The sequence below is a fragment of the Engystomops pustulosus genome, chromosome 7, assembly GCF_040894005.1.
Source record: "Engystomops pustulosus chromosome 7, aEngPut4.maternal, whole genome shotgun sequence".
Taxonomy (NCBI): domain Eukaryota; kingdom Metazoa; phylum Chordata; class Amphibia; order Anura; family Leptodactylidae; genus Engystomops; species Engystomops pustulosus.
Window position 1 is genome coordinate 13123194 of NC_092417.1, and position 20829 is coordinate 13144022.

Consider the following 20829-nt stretch of genomic DNA (forward strand, 5'->3'; position numbering starts at 1 on the left):
GTGCGTCACATTCTTGTAGGCAGTTTTTACGACTTTCACTTTGCGCTCCAAATAACACGTCTACTCTATTCTTTGTTTCGCTGCGATCGCGGTGATACCAAATTTATAAAGGTTTTATTGCGTTTTAATACATTTTCAAAAATTAAACGAATGTGTACAAAAAAAAATAATTTTGCCACCTTCTGACGCTAATAACTTTTTCATACTTTGGCGCACGGAGCTGTGTGAGGTGTCATTTTTTGCGAAATGAGCCAATGTTTTTATTGGTACGATTTTGAGGTCTGTGTAACATTTTGATCACTTTTTATTCCATTTTTTTATGTCATGTAAAAAGGTGTAAAAGTCGCATTTCGGAAATTTGGGCGCCATTTCCCGTCTCAGAGGTCACCGCCGGCCGTAACCGTTTTTATATTTTGATAGATCGGGCATTTTGGGACGCGGCGATACCTAATGTGTCTGTGATTTTTACTGTTTATTGTGTTTTATATCAGTTCAAGGGAAAGGGGGGTGATTTGAATTTTTAATATTTTATTAATTTTTTTAATTTTTTAAACTTTTTTTTTTTCACTATTTGTTTAGACCCTCTAGGGTACATTAACCCTAGATGGTCAGATTGTTCCTACCATATACTGCAATACTTCTGTATTGGCCACTGGCTCATTGTAACGAATCTGCAGAAGCCATGTAGCCTCGGGTCAAAACCGATCAATGACGTTCGGGGGACCAACGATTGGAACAAAGATGGCGGCGCCCACGCGCCGCCGTCTTTTAATTGCCACCGGCAACCGAAGGGTTAATAGCCGCGATCGGTGCAAGCACCGACCCCAGTTATTAGTGGTGGGGGTTTGTTACAATATGCAACAACCCCCACCCTTGTATGAAGAGGACTCAGCCCGTGAGCCCTCTTCATACACTCCCTGCACCTCTGCGCCGTAGAGCTACGGCGCAGAGCGTTAAGGGGTTGAATACGTGTGCACTAAAAAGAACGTCAATAAGACTGACGGGATTCGTGAAGCCGTTTTTCCGGATGTATTTTCTGTGCCTTTCAAAACGCAATTAAAATGCATTGTGTAAACATGGCCTAAGAATGTACAAGTCATGTTTCCATGTAGCAGTAGATGAGCCCCCAGAATCCATTGCACTTGTCGGCCCTTTCTTGTAGGCTTTGTCCTTACAGCTTGCATTGTGCGCTCCAAGTGTAAACTACCCTTTATTAGGCTGCATTCACACGAACGTATGGGGGACGTATATACGGCTGACGTATATGCAGCGTATATACGTCCCACATACACTTCTATGGCCTCACCACGCCGTACGGGAGTGGTACAGCACATGTGGGGCCCCGTACCGCTCCGTAGCCCGTAGAAAGATAGGACATGTCCTATATTTCTATGTGCTGTATTTTCCTATGGAGAGGGGCGAGGGTGAGCTGCGCTCATCCCCTGCTTCTCCGCAGCGCCGATGTATGCCCGCCGTACTACGCTTCGGCAGGCATACATCGTGTGAATGTAGCCTTACTTGGTATGAGCACAGCGATACCAAATTTATAAAGGCTTTAAAAAATGAATACGTCTCGTAAGGAAAAATAATTCTCAGTTTCGCCCACCTCTGATGCCAATAACTTTTTCCTACTTCGTTACATGTGATGATGATTTCATTGGTTATTTTGAGGACTGTACAACATTTACGTCAATTTTTATGCAAATTTTTATGTATTGTAAATAAAAAAAAAAATAGATGCATTTCAGACATTTGGGAGCTATTTTACCGTGAAAGGGTTCACTGCCAGGAATAATTGTTTTAAAATTTTGACAAAAAGGCCAAAAGTTTTGCCAAAAGTTTTGAGAATGATAAAAATGTTAATTTTTTACAAAGTCTCCTGCATCAGGTTTTACAATGGCAATTTGCATATACTCCAGAATGTTATAAAGAATGAACTTTTTCCCCCAAAACAAATATCAGCTTCATTGCAGGCGCCTTAGGCGGAGCAGCTGCCATGGTGTCAGTGATGTCTCCAGTAACACAGGTGCGGGTGATGATGAGGACAGGGCTGGAGAACAATCTGTCAGGATTAAGTAACAATCACACCCCTGGACACTTTACAAGGAGGCTGGTGCTTGGCATCATTGTTTCTCTTCTGTTCACCATGGTTATCTCTAAAGAAACACGTGCAGTCATCATTGCACTGCACAAAACTGGCCTAACAGGGAAGAGTATTGCAGCGAGAAAGATTGCACCTCAGTCACCAATCTATCGCATCATCAAGGAATTCAAGGAGAGACGTTCCATTGTTACCAAAAAGGCTCCAGGAGCCTAAGAAGGAGCAGCAAGCGCCAGGAGCGTCTCTTACAAGTGTCTCAGCTTGGGGATGGTGCTACCAGCAGTGCAGAGCTCAGGAATGGCAGCAGCAGGTGTGAGGCATCTGCACGCACTGCGAGACTGCGGAGACTCTTGGAGCAAGGCCTGGTGTCCAGGAGGGCAGCAAAAAAGCCACTTCTCTCCAGAAAAACCATCAGGGACAGACTGATATTCTGCAGCAGGTGCAGGGAGTGGACTGCTGAGGACTGGGGGACAGACTGATATTCTGCAGGAGGTGCAGGGAGTGGACTGCTGAGGACTGGGGTAAAGTCACTTTCACTGATGAATCCCCTTTCCGATTTTTTGGAACATCTGGGAAACAACTTGTTGGGAGAAGACAAGGTGAGCGATGCCACCAGTCTTGTCTCCTGCACCTGTAAAGCCTCCTGCAGCCATTCATGTGTGGGGCGGCCTCTCAGCCAAGGGAATCGGCCTAAAAACACATCCATGAATAAAGAATTGGACGAGAATGTCCTCCAAGAGCCACTTCTCCCAACCGTCTACTCTCATATGTACAGGACTCAACTGATGTCCTGAGACGTGTAGATGTATCGAGTATCTCTGGAGTCCGATATGTATATGGTGTCTTGTGATGTCGAGTCCCTTTACATGTGTATCAACCAGGATCTTGGACTCGGAGCTGTTGGCTTTTTTTCTTAGACAGCGCCGTCTTGAGGTCGAACTTGTCGATCTACTTCTCGAACTATTAAGGTTTGTTTTGGAGCACAACTATTTCCTCTTCAAGGATAAACACTACTCGCAGGTCAGGGGTACGGCGATGGGGGCCACTTGTGTCCTCCTCGTACACAAACCTGTTCCTAGGATTGTGGGAACATGAAGAGGTCCAATGTGCCATGGACATATCAGATGGTTCTGTGTTGTCATGGATGCGTTTCATTGATGACATTCTGTTCATTTGGCAGGGTACCAGGCAAGCATTGGATGACTTTTTATATTTATTGAACTTCATTGATCAGTCCATACTAGCCTTTGTTATATTCTGCTCCATGCCATACCACTTTCATTACCCCCTGAGGCAGCAACGGCAAAAAGCACGTCGGGGTTCAGTGGTTCATCGCTTATACTCCCGAGTACTATGCAGCCCGGTTGGTATACATGAATTTTCTAGCACTTTATTTCTAGTATCTGTTAGTATGGGTATTGTCCAATCCAGGTGCCCCATCTTGTATGGCTACTACTTGACATTTTGCGTTACTAATTATATTTTCTATTGAAAATGTCTATGTATTAAATGTTATGCATAGCATTCTAATTCATTATTGACTTATTATTAACTTCTCCCAACCCTCCAGGAGCAGATGGTGATGAGCAATGCCTCCTCCAGTATTATGGAGCACCTGCCATAAAGGGGAGAACTAAATGGCTCAGGGAACAACACATAGAGATTTTGGGTCCATGGCCTGGAAACTCCCCAGATCTTATCCCATTGAGAACTTGTGGCCAATCATCAAGAGACGGGGGACAAACAAAACCCAACACATTGTGACAGAATGCAGCAGTGATTGTGCAGGAATGGACGGCGATCAGTCAGGATCTGGTGCAGGAGGTGAGTGAGAGCTGCCGGGGAGAATTGCAGAGGTCCTGAAGAAGAAGGAGAGGTCCTGCAGATACTGACTCGCTGCAGTAACTCCTCCTACCTGACAATAAAAGCTTCTGTTCCCCATAATGTGATTGCACTTGTATCTCTGTATGTGATGAACATCTGACAAACCGAAGGGCAACACATCATGTGACAAGAGAAGATTTGTGTCATTCTCAAAACTTTTGACCATGACGGTATAATTTCAAGAGAAAGGTGCGGATTTAAACTTCCAGGCACATTTTTCTTGAGGCGCTCTAGGGCAGAGGACCTGTCAGGTGGCTTTGGGACACTCAACAGCTATTGTTTTGTGTCCTAAATCGCCCCCTAAGACAGCTATTCATGGCCACATATATACACTTCCTTTGGTCTGGATCTGGTGTTGCTTCGCGCTGCTACCGGGTGCACAACGTTGCCCTCACTGATAGCACGGCTCCGGGCCACGGGAAGTATATATGTGGCCACAGACGGCTGTCATTTGTGTTGAATTGATCCCAAATTAACCTGCCTGATTCCTCTTAACTTTGCTAATTAATGCCCAAACCCTCCACCCCACACTTTTCCTTAAAAAAAACCCCAAATTGCATTCTTCAATCCTTCACATTGCCCCTGATACTGGCAATATTTGGTCTAGGAGAAGCTAATAGCATCATAGTAACCTCTCCCCCACAATCCCGCTGCTCAGGACTACATCACTCTATAGGAGTAATCACGGTATGGAGGTAATAATCACTACCGTATATACTCGAGTATAAGCTGACCTGAGTATAAGCCGAAACCGCTAATTTTACCACCAAAAACTGGGAAAACATTGACTCGGGTGTAAGCCGAGGGTGGGAAATGCATTGGTCACAGCCTCCCCAGTAGTATATAGCCAGCCAGCCCCTGTAAATGGCCAGCCCCCTATAATATATAGCCTGCCAGCCCCCTGTAGTGTATAGCCAGCCCCCTATAATATATAGCCTGACAGCCCCCTGTAATGTATAGCCATTTGTAATCACACTAAATACAGAGTCAACGTATCTTATAAAATAAATCCAATTTTATTGGTTTACTATAAAGTATTTCAGGTGAACCTTCCATGAGAACTGAGAAAAAACAAAAACCAAATGAAACCTTTAAAATCTCCTTTTTCAGAAATAAATAGTTTGTGTCTACCTTTAAAAAAAAAAAAAAATTAACAACAGCTTTTCAGTCATTGGGAGTCCTCACATCTGCGATTGCCACTGATTCCATGATCGCCAGTTGTGCCGAGAGGTTTTCTAACACATTCATCCCGTAAATGACTCGACTACCCAATCAGCCACTCGTAATCGCAACAAAACCGGTAGCGATCACCCCCCAAAAAATAACCCCCATTGATGTATATTACAATAAGTAAAAAGGGAATATGACCGATCTTGTGTCTCTTTAGGTCTAGTTCATATGATCCATGCTCAGACCTAGTACTATACATAGGGGTAAAATTCTATTGTGTTGTAAGAGAGGTCATCCGATAGGTTGGTCTTGGACAGACCAACGTCGAAATGCAATCTATTTTCGAGTTTGCTCTTGCAGAAACGGGCCATCCTGGGCCATTGGATAAGTTCCTTGCTGGGAATTTCAAACTTTGCCAAATAGGGTAGCAATGGGGGAGCTCGGGATTTCGCGGTGTGCGACAGTTCACCCTCATACAATCGTACGCCATTGATCAATGTGTCCTCCACTGTCATACTCACCACACACAATCCATCAGCCATTGATTACTAGTAGAGATGAGCGTCCTGAGGTTGACACATTGGGGCAGATTTACTTACCCGGTCCATTCGCGATCCAGCGGTGCGTTCTCTGTGGAGGATTCAGGTCTTCCGGCAACTCATTAAGGTAGTGCGCCCGATGTCCACTAGGTGTCGCTGCTGCGCTGAATTCCGTCGGACTTCACTGGAGTTCACCAAGCTATTGTGGGTGCAGGTAAGTGTGTGTCAAGCGACACTTAAAAAAAAAAAAAATACGGCGGTTTTTCCGAATCAGTCAGGTTTTCTTATGGCCACCCCCCCCCCCGATTTCCATCAAGTGCATGCAGGCTCCGGATGTGCGACAATCCGATCGCGTGCGCCAAAACCCCGGGGCAATTCAGTAAAAACCGGCGCAAATCGGTAATATATGCGAGAAACGCGATTCGGGCCCTTAGTAAATGACCCTCATTGGGTTCAGGATTGGCTGCACAACCCGAACATATTGCACGATTGGTTGCTGAAGAGCCAATCTGGAAATATATGCCCAGCCAAACTTGGTCACCCAACACCAACGTCAGGTTTGCTCATCTCTAATTACCAACCTTGTCCTTTTTGGTGCCAATAACTTTTGTATTTTTTGCACTAGACTTTGACCGTTGCTTCCGATCATCCATTACTAAAATCAGTACCGAGAGCTCGGGTCGCGCTTCCATGACTTCTACTCCATTAATGATTCTTTCAGTCCTATACTTCAGAGCCATATGGTCAACATTTTCAAGGTCACCTATGCAGGACTTATGCACTAAATTTGGAAAGTAGTTCAACTTTTTAAACATTTTTTAAAATTTATTATTATTTTTGTATTGCGCAGTTCCTCAATTCAACAATCGGATTTTTACTTTTTCGTCATCCTCATTTTCCAAAGGTCCAAGAGAGGATTCGGTGTAGAAGTTATTATTAATATGGTTTATTAGTAGACAGCGATTTCCCTTCGAAAAGATCCACGTTATCCAAATTCTGAGGCCCCACCGAAGTTATTTTGTTGCAAATGGACTTGAAGTAATGCCAGACATCAAACTGGTGTCTTACTCTTAAGGGTAAGCCTGGTACATTATTTTATTACACGCCGCTCTGAAGTAAACACTTGAATGTTAAGCCCTTTCCCAATATCTCTAACCATTGCATGAGAACCTTAACCTATGACCTTAGCCTATGACCTGGGCCATCACATTCTCCAGAAATTGAGAAACTTTACTGTTTCTTCCATGGAACATCAATTGCTGCAAAGAGTCATAGAGTGTTTGGTGATGGTAATAAACCAACGATGTCCAAGAACTCTTTCCTTTTTGGAACATTCCGACCACTGACCAGTACGGCAGAAGCTAGTGGAAGGTTTCCAGAAGCAGATCCATGGTGAAGCTATGTCCTGCAGAGCACTTTCCCCTAATTTTGCAGTAACCGCCTTCAAAATTTTTTTCAAAACTTTCCACGAGACTTGAACATCCCGTGGAGTCCGAACATTTCACTTTTCGAAGCAGTTGATCTAAAGACGATTCAAAAATTATCAACTTTCTATTTTGTTCGCGTTGTTCTTCCGTCGGCCTAAGGTCTAACTGAGATGGTTGCTGCTTAGTTTCTTCGAGAAATGAAGCTAAAACTTCCGACTTCCCAAACGTCTTCTCACCAGTGCCGCCAATTTCTTCTTTTATCTCCCTTTTGTCTAAAATTGATAATTTGTTTTCAATATCTTTGGGCAGTTGATGGGTCGTGATAGTTCCATAGTCGCTATCTGGTGGTGGCTCTGCGCTGGTAGAGCGAGGTTCAATGTCCATTAAAAAATCTCTCGGGTAAGACGTTGTTTCTTCAATTTTAACAATTGTTTCTTCTATCTCTTTCGGAACTCGATGGGTTGTAAAATGTCCATAACCAATATCTGGTGCCGGCTCTACTTTGAGAGAGCGAGAAATATCTGGTGGTGGTTCTGCTCTCAAAGAGTGAGGTTCAATGCCCATTAAAAAATCTCTAGGGTGAGATCTCGTTCCTTCAATCCCTTTAGACAATTGATGGGTTGGAATATTTCGGTAGACAATATCTGGTGCCGATTCCGCTTTCGAAGGGCGAGGTTCAATGCCGGTTAAAAAATCTCTTGGGTCAGATGTTGTTTCTTCAATTTTTATATTACTTAGATTTGGTCTTTTACCCTGCAGCAAGTCCATTTCTTTGGGATTTGGAGAAGATAAGAGCGGAGGTGGAGCTGAAGGCCCGGTATGAGAATACTGGACACCTAGAGCAGGATTGTCCACAACTTGTGATGTCGAGTTAAGGAACAACACAAAAGAATTTAATAAAGTAAAGTCGGTTTGCGTTGACATTTCAGAGTAGCTAATATGTGACTCGTCCTCAAATTCTGGCATATTCAACGGACGTGGAACCTCAACGAACTCAACTTCCTCAACGATCCTCTTCCTCTTGTAGGATTTTTTCAGCGATTCCTCGATTAGAACCTCCCCTTCTTTCACTCGAGGAAAAATCGTTGGCACCGCCTCCCGTCGTAGGACTCTGGAAGTGGCGTTCCTAATGTAGGAGTCTCTTGCGAAATGTTTTGAGCACAATCTGTACTTTTTGTTTTTATTTTCAGTTTTTATCCTATTGGCCAGTTCGTCTACATTTGTGAATTGTTGGCCTGTATGGAAGAGCCATCGATATATTCTGGTGAGGTCAGTGGGGAAAGGATGCAGAATTATATCCGATGACTGACCCTTTTTCCCAGTTTTACTGCAGCATTGGTTGATAAGGCAAGTAGGCATGGCGTGTAGCCTGAAAAACAACAGAAATTATAGTTAGAGATAATAAGGAATTTATTCAGAACCTCGAGAGGCTGGGACTATGAACTACTGCAAAAAAATCATAGGCATTACATCAGGGATGGATAAAGAAGAAATTCGTGAAGGAACTACCGTGGCATGAGGAGACTCAGGCACACACAGGATGCAGCTGCTCCCCTGGGGACTCGCCTAATGCTGTGTAACGCGAAATAAACTTTTATAAAGTACTGAAATGATTCAGAATTCAGGCATTTATAAAAATCAGCATAGCATAGGACATGGGAACCTGTCACCAGCTAAAAATTACATTCTAGATGACAGGTTTGCTTTAAGACATGTTTCTCTCGTGTGTCCCCAGGCCGTGTGCAGCCCATGGAGATGGCCTGGCATGTTGCCTGCTGCCTCAGACATATTGGGGTAAATTTATCATACGCTGACACATGGTGCCATGAACTTGTCTAGAAAAGACACTATCCTTACGCGAGACCCTCTCATCAAGAGGTCGCATTGACGCCAGTACAAGCAGCACAGACACTTGCACAGGCGCCTCAATAAAAAAAATCTAACATACAATTATGCAGGAAACTGCTACTTTCTACAGGAGAAGGATTTGCTCAAGTAAAAAAAATTGTGATAATAGATAATAAAATACTCACAATAAAGGAAATGGAATAAAACTGGAGCTGCCGACTGGATACAACAACCTAGAAGGACGGAGGAATAGAAGAATGAATGATATTGTGTCGGAGTCGTGGAACGTGCAGTCGTGGGCTCGTAGATTATACAACACTCACCAATCCGTCTATAACCGAGAAATGACTGGAAGCGGAGACGTCCAACTGGAGACCACAACCTGGAAAAAGAGAAGATTTATAAAACTTCATTCAAACCACATAACAAAATATTGTCATTGTTCAGTCAGTAGATTTCTTTTTAATTCCATCTTTTCCCGTACAGCAACCGCACCATCACTGTATCACACACACTGTATATACACACACACACACACACAGTATACAGCCACCGCACCATCACTGTATCACACACACTGTATATACACACACAGTATACAGCCACCGCACCATCACTGTATCACACACACTGTATATACACACACAGTATACAGCCACCGCACCATCACTGTATCACACACACTGTATATACACACACACACACACACAGTATACAGACACCGCACCATCACTGTATCACACACACTGTATATACACACACACAGTATACAGCCACCGCACCATCACTGTATCACACACACTGTATATACACACACAGTATACAGCCACCGCACCATCACTGTATCACACACACTGTATATACACACACACACAGTATACAGCCACCGCACCATCACTGTATCACACACACTGTATATACACACACACACACACACACAGTATACAGACACCGCACCATCACTGTATCACACACACTGTATATACACACACACACACACAGTATACAGACACCGCACCATCACTGTATCACACACACTGTATATACACACACACACACACAGTATACAGCCACCGCACCATCACTGTATCACACACACTGTATATACACACACACACAGTATACAGCCACCGCACCATCACTGTATCACACACACTGTATATACACACACACACAGTATACAGCCACCGCACCATCACTGTATCACACACACTGTATATACACACACACACAGTATACAGCCACCGCACCATCACTGTATCACACACACTGTATATACACACACACACAGTATACAGCCACCGCACCATCACTGTATCACACACACTGTATATACACACACACAGTATACAGCTATTACACACACGCTGTATATACACACACACACACACAGTATACAGCCACCGCACCATCACTGTATCACACACACACATACACAGTATACAGCCACCGCACCATCACTGTATCACACACACAGTATATACACACACACACACACAGTATACAGCCACCGCACAATCACTGTATCAAACACACTGTATATACACACACACATACACAGTATACAGCCACCGCACCATCACTGTATCACACACACAGTATATACACACACAGTATACAGCCACCGCACCATCACTGTATATACACACACACAGTATACAGCTATTACACACACACACACACACACACACACACACACAGTATACAGCCACCGCACCATCACTGTATCACACACACAGTATATACACACACACACACACATACACAGTATACAGCCACCACACCATCACTGTATCACACACACTGTATATAAACACACACAGTATACAGCTATTACACACACACTGTATATACACACACACACACACACAGTATCCAGCCACCGCACCATCACTGTATCACACACACAGTATATACACACACAGTATACAGCTATTACACACACACTGTATATACACACACAGTATAGAGCTCTTACACACAGTATACAGCTCTTACAGTCATGGCCATAAGTTCTGAGAATGATACAAATGTTCATTTTTACAAAGTCTCCTGCATCAGGTTTTATAATGGTAATTTGCATAAACTCCAGAATGTTATAAAGAGCTTAACAGCAATTAATTGCAAAGTCAATATTTGCCTAGAAAATGAACTTTTCCCCCCAAAACACATTTCAGCTTCATTGCAGGCACCTTAGGCGGAGCAGCTGCCATGGTGTCAGTGATGTCCCCAGTAACACAGGTGCGGGGGCTGATGAGGACAGGGCTGGAGATCAATCTGTCAGGATTAAGTAAGAATCCCACCACTGGACACTTTACAAGGAGGCTGGTGCTTGGCATCATTGTTTCTCCTCTGTTATCCATGGTTATCTCTAAAGAAACACGTACAGTCATCATTGCACTGCACAAAACTGGCCTAACAGGGAAGAGTATCGCAGCTAGAAAGATTGCACCTCAGTCACCAATCTATCGCATCATCAAGGAATTCAAGGAGAGAGGTTCCATTGTTACCAAAAAGGCTCCAGGAGCCCAAGAAGGACCAGCAGGCGCCAGGAGCGTCTCTTACAAGTGTCTCAGCTTGGGGATGGGGCTCCCAGCATCGCAGTGCAGAGCTCAGGAATGGCAGCAGCAGGTGTGAGGCATCTGCACGCACTGTGACACTGCGGAGACTCCTGGGGCAAGGCCTGGTGTCCAGGAGGGAAAGAAAGAAGCCACTTCTCTCCAGAAACCATCAGGGACAGACTGATATTCTGCAGGAGGTGCAGGGAGTGGACTGCTGAGGACTGGGGTAAAGTCATTTGCTCTGATGAATCCCCTTTCCGATTGTTGGGAGAAGACAAGGAGAGCGATGCCCCCAGTCCTGTCTCCTGCCACCTGTAAAGCCTCCTGTAGCCATTCATGTGTGTGGGGGGGGGGGGGAGGAATCGGCCTAAAAACACCTCCATGATAAAGAATGGACCAGAATGTCCTCCAGGAGCTGCTTCTCCCGACCCTCCCGGAGCAGATGGTGATGAGCAATGCCTCCTCCAGCATGATGGAGCACCTGCCATAAAGCAAAGGGGAGAACTAAATGGCTCAGGGAACAGAACATAGAGATTTTGGGTCCATGGCCTGGAAACTCCGCAGATCTTATCCCATTGAGAACTTGTGGTCAATCATCAGGAGACGGGGGACAAACAAAACCAACACATTGTGACAGAATGCAGCAGTGATTGTGCAGGAATGGACGGCGATCAGTCAGGATCTGGAGCAGGAGGTGAGTGAGAGCCGCCAGGGAGAATTGCAGAGGTCCTGAAGGAGAAGGAGAGGTCCTGCAGATACTGACTCGCTGCAGTAACTCCTCCCACCTGACAATAAAAGCTTCTGTTCCCCATAATATGATTGCACTTGTATCTCTGTATGTGACAAACATCTGACAAACCAGAGGGACACATCATGTGACCATAGAAGATTTGTGTCATTCCCAAAACTTATGGTCATGACTGTACACATACACTGTATATATATACACACAGTACACAGTATCATATCTACATGTTACTCACAATCTGTGTATATAGATGATCTATAGATATTATAAATGACCGCACATCACTCATACTCCTGTCATAAATACGCGCACAGTATGAAGCTACTACCTGTACACACACTGTATATATAACGCACTCACTTGTCGGGCCGATATCTGGACAATGCGGGACATCATCTCTCCCGATCGTGGATGCTAAGGAAAGTAATGGAGATACCGGAAGTGGGTGTGATGTAAAAGGGTCACGTGACCCGTAGGCATCATGTGACCGGTGTTTATGGGAGGGGCTTGCTGACGCGTGTTCAGTGTGTTTAGAGGAGGCGGGGCTCCCGTGTCTGTGGGGGAGTAGGGGGAAGGCTCCGGGAGCGGGGTCCTGTCTGCAAGTGGAGAGAGAGGGATGACAGGTACAGCTGCGCGGGCTCCCAGAGCCGGCTGTACACATATCAGGGACAGGGAGCCCCGTGTAATGGCTGCAGTCTGTCACATGGGCGGTACCCAGAGATGCAGCATTGCCTCCCATATGACTCACACTGTGGCTCCTCCCCTCACATTTTGGCCCCTCTCCTCCTCCCCCTCGTATTGTGACCCCTCTCCTCCTCCTCTCCGCATTGTGGCCCCTCTCCTCCTCCTCTCTGCATTGTGGCCCCTCTCCTCCTCCTCCTCTTTGCATTGTGGCCCCTCTCCTCCTCCTCCTCTTTGCATTGTGGCCCCTCTCCTCCTCCTCCTCTTTGCATTGTGGCCCCTCTCCTCCTCCTCTTTGCATTGTGGCCCCTCTCCTCCTCCTCCTCCTCTCCGCATTGTGGCCCCTCTCCTCCTCCTCTCCGCATTGTGGCCCCTCTCCTCCTCCTCCTCTCTGCATTGTGGCCCCTCTCCTCCTCTCTGCATTGTGGCCCCTCTCCTCCTCTCTGCATTGTGGACCCTCTCTCCGCATTGTGGCCCCTCTCCTCCTCCTCCTCTCCGCATTGTGGCCCCTCTCCTCCTCCTCCTCTCCGCATTGTGTCCCCTCTCCTCCTCCTCCTCTTTGCATTGTGACCCCTCTCCTCCTCTTTGCATTGTGGCCCCTCTCCTCCTCCTCCTCTTTGCATTGTGGCCCCTCTCCTCCTCCTCCTCTCTGCATTGTGGCCCCTCTCCTCCTCCTCCTCTCTGCATTGTGGCCCCTCTCCTCCTCCTCTCCGCATTGTGGCCCCTCTCCTCCTCCTCTCCGCATTGTGGCCCCTCTCCTCCTCCTCTCCGCATTGTGGCCCCTCTCCTCCTCCTCTCCGCATTGTGGCCCCTCTCCTCCTCCTCTCCGCATTGTGGCCCCTCTCCTCCTCCTCTCCGCATTGTGGCCCCTCTCCTCCTCTCTGCATTGTGGCCCCTCTCTCCGCATTGTGGCCCCTCTCCTCCTCCTCTCCGCATTGTGGCCCCTCTCCTCCTCCTCCTCCTCTTCGCATTGTGGCCCCTCTCCTCCTCTCCGCATTGTGGCCCCTCTCCTCCTCCTCTCCGCATTGTGGCCCCTCTCCTCCTCCTCTCCGCATTGTGGCCCCTCTCCTCCTCTTCACATTGTGGCCCCTCTCCTCCTCTTCGCATTGTGGCCCCTCTCCTCCTCTTCGCATTGTGGCCCCTCTCCTCCTCTTCGCATTGTGGCCCCTCTCCTCCTCCTCCTCCTCTTCGCATTGTGGCCCCTCTCCTCCTCTCCGCATTGTGGCCCCTCTCCTCCTCCTCTCCGCATTGTGGCCCCTCTCCTCCTCCTCTCCGCATTGTGGCCCCTCTCCTCCTCTTCACATTGTGGCCCCTCTCCTCCTCTTCGCATTGTGGCCCCTCTCCTCCTCTTCGCATTGTGGCCCCTCTCCTCCTCTTTACATTGTGGCCCCTCTCCTCCTCCTCCTCCTCTTTGCATTGTGGCCCCTCTCCTCCTCCTCCTCTCCGCATTGTGGCCCCTCTCCTCCTCCTCTCCGCATTGTGGCCCCTCTCCTCCTCCTCTCCGCATTGTGGCCCCTCTCCTCTTCGCATTGTGGCCCCTCTCCTCCTCCTCCTCTTTGCATTGTGGCCCCTCTCCTCCTCCTCTTCGCATTGTGGCCCCTCACCTCCTTGCATTGTGACCCCTCTCCTCCTCTCCACATTGTGGCCCCTTGTCTCCTCCTCCTCTTTGCATTGTGGCCCCTCTCCTCCTCCTCCTCTTTGCATTGTGGCCCCTCTCCTCCTCCTCCTCTTTGCATTGTGGCCCCTCTCCTCCTCCTCCTCTTTGCATTGTGGCCCCTCTCCTCCTCCTCTTTGCATTGTGGCCCCTCTCCTCCTCCTCCTCTTTGCATTGTGGCCCCTCTCCTCCTCCTCCTCTTTGCATTGTGGCCCCTCTCCTCCTCCTCCTCTTTGCATTGTGGCCCCTCTCCTCCTCCTCCTCTTTGCATTGTGGCCCCTCTCCTCCTCCTCCTCTTTGCATTGTGGCCCCTCTCCTCCTCCTCCTCTTTGCATTGTGGCCCCTCTCCTCCTCCTCCTCTTTGCATTGTGGCCCCTCTCCTCCTCTTCACATTGTGGCCCCTCTCCTCCTCCTCCTCTTCACATTGTGGCCCCTTGTCTCCTCCTCCTCTTTGCATTGTGGCCCCTCTCCTCCTCCTCCTCTTTGCATTGTGGCCCCTCTCCTCCTCCTCCTCTTTGCATTGTGGCCCCTCTCCTCCTCCTCTTTGCATTGTGGCCCCTCTCCTCCTCCTCCTCTTTGCATTGTGGCCCCTCTCCTCCTCCTCCTCTTTGCATTGTGGCCCCTCTCCTCCTCCTCCTCTTTGCATTGTGGCCCCTCTCCTCCTCCTCCTCTTTGCATTGTGGCCCCTCTCCTCCTCCTCCTCCTCTTTGCATTGTGGCCCCTCTCCTCCTCCTCCTCTCCGCATTGTGGCCCCTCTCCTCCTCCTCTTTGCATTGTGGCCCCTCTCCTCCTCCTCTCCGCATTGTGACCCCTCTCCTCTCCGCATTGTGACCCCTCTCCTCCTCCTCTCCGCATTGTGACCCCTTTCCTCCTCTTCACATTGTGGCCCCTCTCCTCCTCTTCGCATTGTGGCCCCTCTCCTCCTCTTCGCATTGTGGCCCCTCTCCTCCTCTTCGCATTGTGGCCCCTCTCCTCCTCTTCGCATTGTGGCCCCTCTCCTCCTCTTCGCATTGTGGCCCCTCTCCTCCTCTTCGCATTGTGGCCCCTCTCCTCCTCTTCGCATTGTGGCCCCTCTCCTCCTCTTCGCATTGTGGCCCCTCTCCTCCTCTTCGCATTGTGGCCCCTCTCCTCCTCTTCGCATTGTGGCCCCTCTCCTCCTCTTCGCATTGTGGCCCCTCTCCTCCTCTTCGCATTGTGGCCCCTCTCCTCCTCTTCGCATTGTGGCCCCTCTCCTCCTCTTCGCATTGTGGCCCCTCTCCTCCTCTTCGCATTGTGGCCCCTCTCCTCCTCTTCGCATTGTGGCCCCTCTCCTCCTCTTCGCATTGTGGCCCCTCTCCTCGTCCTCCTCTTTGCATTGTGGCCCCTCTCCTCGTCCTCCTCTTTGCATTGTGGCCCCTCTCCTCCTCCTCCTCTTTGCATTGTGGCCCCTCTCCTCCTCCTCTTTGCATTGTGGCCCCTCTCCTCCTCCTCCTCTTCACATTGTGGCCCCTGTCCTTCTCCTCTTTGCATTGTGGCCCCTCTCCTCCTCTTCCTCTTCACATTGTGGCCCCTCTCCTCCTCCTCTTTGCATTGTGGCCCTCTCCTCCTCCTCCTCTTCACATTGTGGCCCCTCTCCTTCTCCTCTTTGCATTGTGGCCCCTCTCCTCCTCCTCCTCTCCGCATTGTGGCCCCTCTCCTCCTCCTCCTCTTTGCATTGTGGCCCCTCTCCTCCTCCTCCTCTTTGCATTGTGGCCCCTCTCCTCCTCCTCTCCGCATTGTGGCCCCTCTCCTCCTCCTCCTCTTTGCATTGTGGCCCCTCACCTCCTCCTCCTCTTCACATTGTGGCCCCTCTCCTCCTCCTCTTCGCATTGTGGCCCCTCTCCTCCTCCTCTTCGCATTGTGGCCCCTCACCTCCTCCTCCTCTTCACATTGTGGCCCCTCTCCTCCTCCTCTTCGCATTGTGGCCCCTCAGCTCCTCCTCCTCTTCACATTGTGGCCCCTCTCCTCCTTCTCTTCGCATTGTGGCCCCTCTCCTCTTCGCATTGTGGCCCCTCTCCTCTTCCCCCTCGCATTGTGGCCCCTCTCCTCCTCCTCTTCGCATTGTGGCCCCTCTCCTCCTCCTTTTCACATTGTGGCCCCTCTCCTCCTCCTCCTCTTTGCATTGTGGCCCCTCTCCTCCTCCTCCTCTTTGCATTGTGGCCCCTCTCCTCCTCCTCCTCTTTGCATTGTGGCCCCTCTCCTCCTCCTCTTCGCATTGTGGCCCCTCAGCTCCTCCTCCTCTTCACATTGTGGCCCCTCTCCTCCTCCTCTTCGCATTGTGGCCCCTCTCCTCTTCGCATTGTGGCCCCTCTCCTCTTCCCCCTCGCATTGTGGCCCCTCTCCTCCTCCTCTTCGCATTGTGGCCCCTCTCCTCCTCCTCCTCTTTGCATTGTGGCCCCTCTCCTCCTCCTCCTCTTTGCATTGTGGCCCCTCTCCTCCTCCTCCTCTTTGCATTGTGGCCCCTCTCCTCCTCCTCTTCGCATTGTGGCCCCTCAGCTCCTCCTCCTCTTCACATTGTGGCCCCTCTCCTCTTCGCATTGTGGCCCCTCTCCTCTTCCCCCTCGCATTGTGGCCCCTCTCCTCCTCCTCTTCGCATTGTGGCCCCTCTCCTCCTCCTCTTCACATTGTGGCCCCTCTCCTCCTCCTCCTCTTTGCATTGTGGCCCCTCTCCTCCTCCTCCTCTTTGCATTGTGGCCCCTCTCCTCTTCCTCCTCTCCGCATTGTGGCCCCTCTCCTCCTCCTCTCCGCATTGTGGCCCCTCTCCTCCTCCTCTCCGCATTGTGGCCCCTCTCCTCCTCCTCTCCGCATTGTGGCCCCTCTCCTCCTCCTCTCCGCATTGTGGCCCCTCTCCTCCTCCTCCTCCTCCTCTTTGCATTGTGGCCCCTCTCCTCCTCCTCTTCGCATTGTGGCCCCTCTCCTCCTCCTCTTCGCATTGTGGCCCCTCTCCTCCTCCTCTCCGCATTGTGGCCCCTCTCCTCCTCCTCTCCGCATTGTGGCCCCTCTCCTCCTCCTCTCCGCATTGTGGCCCCTCTCCTCCTCCTCTCCGCATTGTAGCCCCTCTCCTCCTCCTCCTCCTCCTCTTTGCATTGTGGCCCCTCTCCTCCTCCTCTTTGCATTGTGGCCCCTCTCCTCCTCCTCTTCGCATTGTGGCCCCTCTCCTCCTCCTCTCCGCATTGTGGCCCCTCTCCTCCTCCTCTCCGCATTGTGGCCCCTCTCCTCCTCCTCTCCGCATTGTGGCCCCTCTCCTTCTCCTCCTCCTGTGGTCTGGGCTTGTTGCCTCCTCTGTCCCATCCTATAATCTACCTCTTTGGCTGCGTCTGGTACATGATGTGTGTATGGCAGCCAGGATGCAGCATGTGACAGCAGAGTCTACAGAGAAGATCATAGCTGCCCGGCCTGGGGGTACATGGGTTATGCCAGGCTGTGTTACACCCTATCCACAGGATGGAGGAGGCAATCTAATCAGTAGGGAACGAATGCTGGGAACCCACTAATAGTAGGGACCGGTGTCAAGCGAACATCCTGCTGCTTTACTCACTATGGGTCGCCAGATATTTCCATTGCCCTGTTATCTCCAGCATTTTAGAGGATCACATGGGTGCCGGAGATACATGAGCGCTGTGCTCAGCTATTATTCAATAAACATTCTCAGTTTGATTGATCAATTTAAATGGCTGATGTCCCAGACAGTATACAGCGGCGCTATTCCGCTTCTTTTCTCCACCATTATCCATCACATGAACAAGAACACAGCAGGTTTGGATACCACCAGGGGCCTAGAAGCCTGAAGACCTCTTTATAAATAGGTTGAGTTGTACTCGCAGGATTGGACCGTTTCTTACTGAAATCTTGCAGCCTTCCGGCGGATGGGCTCTCGCCCCCCCGGTGCCCGTCAGACTTACTGGTAGATTAACCATTTATTAGCCAGACCTGATCCACTGGATGTCAGGGCTCAGTAGAGTCCTTGTTTTTTAGTTATGTTGGCCCTACTGGACCCTACAGTCCACAATTTAACTCGTGTACCTGATGCTCTTTATCTCAATCACTTCGAGGAAGCGGAGGTTTCGAATATGGAGCTGCAATGACCATTGCCATATCAGCTGGAAGATGTCCATGCCTCCTGACCTCAGCTAGTACAGGGTGTACCTGGTGGAACAGTGAGTAGTGTTATTGTAGAAGGATCCCAACCCAGGAAGAGGCCAACTCGTACTTTTAAGAGAGAGTCTTAAACATGTAGATGAGGTTCCTCTTCGCTCGTTCTCCTGAGTATGACGCATCTTTTTGCAATGATACAAGACACACAATTCCTGGAGAAGATGAAATTCGAAGGAGGACCTTTAATTGTCTAGATAACCATAGGGCAGGATAAGGCTCTCGCAAAGGGCAGCAGCTGGAGTTTGGGCAGTAAGGCTTTAAACTGGAACAGCAAACACAAATTTGGAGTCGTGATCAACCTACTGGTTAAGACCAGGGTAGGGAAGAAATCCTCCGACCCTGAGGCCTGGGATAGGTGTCCTTGTGGGTGATGTTATGAATTTTTCCATAGTCGACACAAATCAAAGAGTCTCATCTTTCGTCTTGAAAAGGACAAGCGGGGCCGCCCATGGACTATGGCTATCCCGGGATGCATGTTCTGTTCCATCTTTTTACGTGTTGATCAATGCCCGGTCAGTTTGGTATTCTATATCACAGAAGTTTGACTTAAATCCATGGGATGTTTATTGATGATGATGATGTCGTTGAACAAGTTCCAAAACTCCTTGTACTTCATCAGCAGGAGTAATATCATTGTTTCCAATATTACGTTCCATTTACCAGGGTTGCTCGGCCAGTTCTTCACTGGCAATTTTGGTGGGATTCAAGAGTTGAGAATCTGACAAGGAAATTTTCGCAAAATCTTCTTGATACAAGCTGAAAAAAAGTTGCCACTGCATGATATTTATTCAGGTGGACTGGATGATTCCTCACATTCATCAGACCAGTAAGTACCTGACCTTGGGATACGGCGACCAGGCTCCTGACAGCCAGAATGGCCAATTTGTCCTCGGCTAGAAGAGTTTCTACCACTGCTTGGTAATCTTGACATCTTGACAGGCCTCTGTCTTCGGCTGCCGCTGGACAGGCTGGGCGTCCTTGATGCAGACTTTGCAGATTTCACCCTTTGTGTTAGTTACCTTTGTCTGGTCTTCTGAGGGTCCCTGGAAACAGATGGTAAAAACTTTCAACATTTCTGTGTAATGGAGGAACATGAGTACCCAACATCACCGAGAAATTGCCATCTTCAGGTAGCTGTGTTACAACCTCTCCTTGTTTTGGCAGTTCTGTCTCAACGATGATCAGAATGGGTTCCCAATAACTTCGGGTGGGTACTGGCCTGCCATCGGTGGAGATTTTAGGAGGTGGAGCTCTGGATGTTAAAAAATGCAGCATACAGAAGAATCGATGGTTGAGATGGTCGATTAAACTCTTCTCTGCTGAGTTGCCTGTAGTGTTCTCCTCCGCCTCTCAGGGGCAGTGCCTAGAGCCTCCACTAGGCAGGGGCTGGACTTTTCCCGCCAGTGGCAGGAAGGATTTTCGCTACTCAGGTTAACTTCTTCAACTCCCATGGCGAGCACCATTTTAAAAGCACGGTCCTGTATCATGGGAGGCCCTAACTACTTCAGGGGAGCTGGGTTATGCACAAACAAAGTGCATTAAAGCCAGATAGGCACAAAGGTAAATATCCTGGTGGTGACTCTACTTGCATTATCTACTTTTTCCTTTTTTTAACTTTTTAATTTAGTTTATCTTTTAATAGCTTGTTCAACAGAATATACTGTAATACTAATATATTACAGTGCATTATAACTGTTGCACTGTGACAACCCGCTGAATGGGTTCTGTCTGCAGTGTTCTGGGCTTGTGACCCGCGCCTCGGGCTTTTTTGCTTAAAGGAAACCTACCACTTTAAAATGCCAATTATAACCCACAAATACCTTGCACCAGCTCAGGGTGAGCTGATGCCGGAGCATATCTTCACTATTTGCAGAAACCGCGGTATTTGGTTTAAAACTGTTTTATTCTTTATATTCCAACCCCCCCTTCAGCGCACCACGATATGTGCTTGGTGCACCATGCACGCGACCGTGGGTGCACCTTATTAGGAGGTGCCGAGCTTTCGGGCACACTCGCGCCTGCACAACTTCAAAATTTTATCCT

The 20829-nt window shown here is 48.8% G+C and overlaps 1 protein-coding gene across 1 annotated transcript; it reads right to left on the reverse strand.

Annotated features, from left to right (window-relative positions):
• Window positions 1-4978: 4978 nt before the first annotated feature.
• LOC140069298 (uncharacterized) lies at window positions 4979-12754 on the reverse strand. The gene is made up of 4 exons (XM_072114830.1): window positions 12639-12754; window positions 9293-9351; window positions 9155-9202; window positions 4979-8490 (listed from the first exon to the last, which is right to left on the reverse strand). The coding sequence occupies exon 4, from the start codon at window positions 8478-8480 to the stop codon at window positions 7056-7058; it is 1425 nt and encodes a 474-aa protein (XP_071970931.1). The 5' UTR covers window positions 8481-8490; window positions 9155-9202; window positions 9293-9351; window positions 12639-12754; the 3' UTR covers window positions 4979-7055.
• Between the last annotated feature and the right edge of the window lie 8075 nt (window positions 12755-20829).